The 6,357-nt window shown below is 48.1% G+C and overlaps 1 protein-coding gene across 7 annotated transcripts in view; it reads right to left on the bottom strand.

Annotated features, from left to right (window-relative positions):
• The window catches only part of SIK3 (SIK family kinase 3), a 245,164-nt gene extending 239,407 nt beyond the window's left edge, over positions 1-5,757 (bottom strand). For all 7 annotated transcript variants that reach the window (XM_067038993.1, XM_067038991.1, XM_059070187.2 and 4 more), the window contains exon 1: positions 5,470-5,757. In XM_067038993.1, coding sequence (XP_066895094.1) covers positions 5,470-5,742 — 273 coding nt within the window. In that variant the 5' untranslated portion in view covers positions 5,743-5,757. The remainder of the gene's footprint in view (positions 1-5,469) is intronic.
• Positions 5,758-6,357: the final 600 nt, after the last annotated feature.

Raw genomic sequence — 6,357 nt, forward strand, 5'->3', positions numbered from 1 at the left:
CGGTAAATAAGTTCCAAGAAGGCAAGAATTTTTTTTCTCTTTTGTTTTTGGGGTACTCGAGAGCCAGAGTAGAACCTGACAAAAAATCTGCATTCAGTAAATATATGCTGAATGAATGAATGGACAAGGGAAAGGTTCCATCTCTGAGAAGTTTTAGGTGTTTTTTAGACTTACAAAGGCTCTGGTAAGAGAGCACATTTCTTTTTCCTTCCAAAGCATCCATTTTGTTCTCGTTTATGCCAGGAACTAGAAAACATTAGCCAGATTGATGCTTGGAAAATGAAAACAGCACTTCTGGCACAGAAATAACTAGTCTGGGCACCTCTGGCTTGAGCCAGATCTACGACTTTCTAGGGAGCTGGCACCAAAGCCAGAATGTTAAAATAAACAGTTTTGATGCTGAAAGTGGAATACTGGTATTTTGACTCTGGAAAAACTAGTCCAAATCAGTCTTAGCTCTTCACAAAGTTTCAACAAACCTAGTCAATAGTCATTTCTAGATTATCTAGGGATGGAACTATCCTCCTCAAATGTAACTAATATAAATCTTGCTTTCAATTTCTTTTTGACATAATTGTCTTTTCTATTTACTGATGAATCTTGTTTTCAGCCTTCTAACAAGCACAAGCATCATCCTTAGAAGTGAAAATAATACTACTGGCCACTTTGGGTTGTTCTCCTCGTGGAAATGAGTTTGCACCAAACCACACAGCACACAGATGCGTCCTGGCTCGTCAGTATTTGGAAGGGGGTCAGGGAGCAAAATGTTTTTTCTGTGTAATATCTAAAGTTAAGAATCCTGACCTTGGCCCTCTAAGTAGCACACCCTGCCCCCAAGTGCAAGTGTCTCCTTAAGCTTGTAGGAATATTTCTTCATATTCTCCATGAAATTTAAGGGAATCTCTGGAGAAAAGACTGCACTCAAACAAACTCTGTTCTGTCACCAATCTGACAAAGTGTAGCTACACAAACACCCTGAATATTCAAGGCAGCCCAAATAAAAGCCAGTGTTAGTCACAGTTTCATTAGACAAGTCTCATAACTACTTAAAAAGTTTACTGGAAAACTATATTTTTAAATGTCAATCGCATGAAATTAGCCCATAGTCCACAGGAATTAAATCCACTCTCTCAAAGAGGCACGTAAAATAATAGCAAACTACTTTTTTAACCTGAAAGCAGCACATCATCAGGATGACATCTACCTACACTAAACAAATGGCACTCATGAACTGTTTCAAAGTGGTGAAAAGCAAACAAAGGGGACTATGTCTTACTCATTTTTGTTACTATTGCATCTGATGATGATGAAGAAGATGGTGATAACATTTACTATATACCTACTATGTGCCAGGTACATTTGTTGTAAGAGTTTCACATATATTATCTTATATAATCTTCATAACACCCCAACCTGTGAGGTAAGTACTATTGTTATCTCATTTCATAGATGAGGAAATCCAAGCACAGACAGGTTAAATTACCCAGCTATGAAGTAGCAGAAGATCCAAACCCATGCAGTCTCATCCAAAGCTCAAGCTCTTACCACAAACCAATAAACAGGCAGGTGATATATCAATATATTTGTTAAAACACATATTTGAAGTATTTGACCAATGGCTTTTATAGTCATGTATACTCTTTCTTTAAATGCATACAAAATATATCTACTCTTCGTTCCCATTCATCCAACCAGTGAAAGTATAATTAGGTACAGGAAACCAAATACGCAATTGAGAAGAGAAAATCTTTTCTTTTTTTAAAATCTCTTTAATATTTTATAGTGTCCTACCAAAAGAATAGGGCCAGAGAATCTCAGACCAAGGCTCCTCCAGAAAAGGGAACTCAAAGAAGGTAGGACAGGGCTTCCCTGGTGGCGCAGTGGTTGAGAGACCGCCTGCCGATGCAGGGGACACGGGTTCGTGCCTCGGTCCGGAGGGATCCCACATGCCGCGGAGCGGCTGGGCCCGTGAGCCATGGCCGCTGAGCCTGTGCGGCCAGAGCCTGTGCTCCGCAACCGGAGAGGCCACAACAGTGAGAGGCCCGCGTACCGCAAAAAAAAGAAGGTAGGACAAAGACAGCCAGGGTGAACTGCTGACCAAAGTATGTCACAGATGAATATTCTCTCCTGTTAACTGTCTGCAGTGACGCTCTAAGCACTGCAGTGCTGCCAATATTAAGTCTGAGCTCATGAATGCCGTGCTGCAAAAGTCACTAACAACCAAATAGGAAAATATTTCCCTTTCTCTACTTATTTTATTCATCCCAGAGTCCTGATCTAGGAGGTTTGAGAGTTAACAGAATTCGGGAAAGGGCCAGCTTTACCACTTATTGTTGGACGGAGCTCAGTAGCTTAGTCAATAAATAAAGTTTACTTTAGCCTCTCAGTCCATGGAATAGGTAATGTGTGTACGAAAAGGTGACCATAAGTACTTCTCTGATGTTCAGAAAACACCTACTACCTAACCTCTTTCAGACAACACAAATATCATCTGAATTACCTCAGTCTGATGGTTATATATGGTTATAGGAAAAACCTAGACCACTCAGTGGCCTACAGGGAGAAAAAGGAGAAAGAAAAAAAATCACATACCTCCAAAAAACAAAACAAAAATATGATACATTCTGAAAAGAGATGGGGAAAAAAAAAAATAGCTAGCTCTCTTTGGTTCCAAGTGACCTGACTGAAGAAGTAAGATAAACACTGCAGTGCATGGGAGAAAAATCTATCTACCTGAGTAACGGAACAGCAGCTTCTGCCACTGCCAATACCCAGGCACCTTCCTTGCCATTATATAACCAAACCATGGCCTCAATAGGCCATCATACTGTATGTCAACAGTTGTTAGACACATCTGAGCTGTCAGCATTTGAGAAACCTTTCCAAAGTGGATTCAGATAAGCATGAAGCAGGCCAAAATATGTTCATCATTTACTCAGAGCACATGACAGCTCCTTGTGAATTAAGCTTCACTCATGTCGTCAGAGTAATTTAAGCAGAGAAACACAGGGTGCCTATAACTGTAACTAGGAAATTGCACACCGCTACAGAAACACAAATGAGTGCTGGTGTGGTCCCGTCACACATGCAACTCATTGTCCAAGCCATTTCAGCCTCATTCAAGATTTGAATATTTCCATACATTGGAATTGCATAACTGCACACCACAAATGATAAAAGAAAAAACCAACATAAACAGTGACACCCATTTATAAACAAGCTGATGTTTAAAATGCAGTCCTAAAGGATACCAAGGACTTTAAGAAAAACTTGACACACACACACACACACACACACACACACACACACACACACACACACACACACTGGAAAATTAGAAAGCGGGGAGACCAGCCATAATTAGCCACTGGCTTTGCTGACTACTGAAGATAGAAATGTCTCTATTATATATAAAGCCAAGAATCAACTGTTTGCAATTACATTTACAAAAACATTCAACCCTCTCTGTCACAGATTTTTTTAATCAATATTTTGGTATATCCAAGGGCTGTAAAATACAAAATTCTTTAAATCAGAGATACCATAAACCAGGCAACCATTTAAGTTCACAGAGTCTGTCCCCCAGAGGTCAGAGCAAAATAATCACAGAAGCTCAACATGATTACTTAGGTGGGAGGGGGAAGCCGCGGAGAAAGGAAATACCAAAACAAGGAACAAGGCTCCAACAACTAGAGCTGTTTGTAAACATAAATTTGGCTTGGCTAACAGTAAACACAACTGGAAACACTCGGCGGGCAGAGATGCACCAGAGTCTCGGCTCAGTCTACTCCCCGCCGGGGGGCTGAGGGGAGCACCAGGAAACCTGGGACTTTGGGATCTCATTCAGCTCAGACCTGCAGACTTGAGGCCCTCTGATAGACACTGACAAAAAGGCTGAAGGGGGCCCCCCAGAGGAAGTGAAACTGACCAATCAATTTTCCACAGCCACCCCCCAAAGCCACCCTGCTAAACAGGGCCCCTTACAGTCTGACAGAAAGGAGGGAAAAAGGGACTTCAGGTCATAAGTGAGCAGGAGACAAGGCAGAGGTAAGTCACTGCCTTCTGAAAGCAAGGGACTGCCATAAGAGCAGAAACAAGGTAGGTGACAAGAGCCAGAGGCTAGGCTGAGGAGGTGAGGGGAATTGAGGCGGCTTTGGTAAGAAGCAGCAGCAACTGTAACAGTTCCATTAGTCAGGGTGAGGGAAACACAAATTGCAGCTTTAAATATAATGAATGACTACATCTAAAGTATTCATTCAAGTGAGAGACGGAGCAAAGAAAGAAATCCGGAGTACAAATGGGCTTGTGAGTCCTGTCAAAACCAAACAATTCCTCCTCGTGTCTTCCATTCCAATACTCCCAATGAAGAAGACCACAGGAGAGAGCTAACCATATTTCCTCCAAAAATGAATTTTCTATGTAAAATGTTAAATGTATATGGATATGCCTTCCTAATTGACCTTGCCCAATTTCACCACCACAGCTCCACAAATCCCTTGGGAACCAAAGGGCCCCATGAGTGTCTGGGTTCCACACACCTCCTCAGTCACCAGGCTTTCCCCTCACCACTGACAGCCCACCCTGGGCTCTACAAGGCCCACAGTTCTGGACCCTTCAACAACTAAATATAACCAGCAATCCAGCTCTCCCAAACTGTTTAACCCCTGAGTACCTAGGGCCACCACAAACCTGGGCTCCCCCCCACCGACCTCTGTTCCCTGACTCCCTTCCTGCAGAAAAATAAAGTGCTTCTTTTCCTCCATATTTCCCCATTTTTTTCATCGCCTCCTCCAATAATCCTGTCTGTCCTCAGACTCCCATTCCTACCATCTATCAGTCTTGGACGATCAAATGCTGATTGGTGCCTCTGTCAAAAGGTACCAGGTCCCTCATACCTCCCAGTACCCTGTACCCACCACATACCCCTGGTACGTGCCCCAGCTATCCTCGTTCCCCTCATAACCCTACATCTGCGGGCTGCCGGTTTCACCCTTGTCTTCCCCCATCCTCCTGGTCCACATTTCTTATTCCCCTGCCCTCATTCCCTTAGGATTTCCTAACTGCTGGTTCCAGAGGCTTCTTAGCTTACTGTCTCCTGGCTCCGGGAGAGTTCCAAACCTCTTCTTTCCAATCACCCCTTCTACGACCCTCCGCACAGCCCAGGGAGCCTCCTCCCCATCCCCGGCTCTCTAGTTCCCCAGGTCCCCGCGCTCAGTGGCCCCCTGCGTCCCGTCTGCCGTGCAGTTACCCTCTCCCGGGTCCCCCGGTGTCCCCCACCTTCTGCTCGCCCTCTCCGCACTCTCGCCCGACAGCCCCCTACCCGTCTCCCCGGTCCCCAACGCTCTCCCGCGCCCCGCTCCCCGCGCCGACCCCTCAGCCTCGGTGTCGCGGGGCTCTCCTGCGCCCTCCGCACTCGGACGGTCCCGGGCCGCGCAGCCCCGCCGCCGCCCGGTCCCACCGCGCCACTACCTTGGCCTTGGTGACGAGATGCGTGGCCCGCTTGACCACAGCGAAGTTGCCCTTGCCGATGGTGCGGTCGATCTCGTAGTAGCCGATGCGGGCAGGCACCGGCCCGCGGGAGGCCGGGGCTGAGGGACGCGGCGGGCCAGCCGCCGGGGGCACAGCAGCGGGGGCGGCCGGGGGCCCCGAGGCGGGCGGAGGCAGCAGGCGGCCCGCCGGCCCAGCTCCCCCCGCTCCGGCCCCGGCAGCCCCGCCAGCTCCGCTCGCCGCCGCCGCCGCCATCTTGTTGTGCAGTGAAACCTCCGGGGCCGCGGGGAGCCGGCGGGGGGGAGGGGGGGGAGGGGGCAGAGGGGCGGGAAAAGAGGTGGGGGGGAGCCGGGGGACGTCACTCCGGGAGGCGGAGCGCCCGCGCCGCCGGGGCCTGGCGCCATGGCAACCGCTCGTCACGTGCCGACGCGCGTCACTGCCTAGAGCCATGGCAACCGTGACCTCACCGGCGAGCTCGACCTTCCCGCGTGGGCCCGGTTCCTCGGGTGTGGGCTCCCGGGTGCCCCCCTTCGGGGAGGAGACAGTGGGCACCGCAAGTGTGCCAGCATGTTCCAAGCCGCCGCAGCGTTGCCCGAGTGGGGGGGTGCGCTTATGCCTGATCCAAACCCGTCCTCAATCCCCCCGGAACCGCTAATGTGACCCCTAGTGTGACCTCTGTCCCAGTTCGGCAATCACCCAGCCTCCTTTAAAACAAAGTATTTCCTCATCACCAGAAATATTAGCACTGTCCCACTTTAGCCCTTGAGGCCCCAAAGGCAGGAATAGCTACAGTATCGAAGCAACTGTAACCAAGTCGGAAGCGAGGCAGGGGAATTCTTCAGTAAAATTCCTTCCTCTTACAAAACCTAA

Source organism: Kogia breviceps, chromosome 7 (assembly GCF_026419965.1).
Source record: "Kogia breviceps isolate mKogBre1 chromosome 7, mKogBre1 haplotype 1, whole genome shotgun sequence".
NCBI classification, from domain to species: Eukaryota; Metazoa; Chordata; class Mammalia; order Artiodactyla; family Physeteridae; genus Kogia; species Kogia breviceps.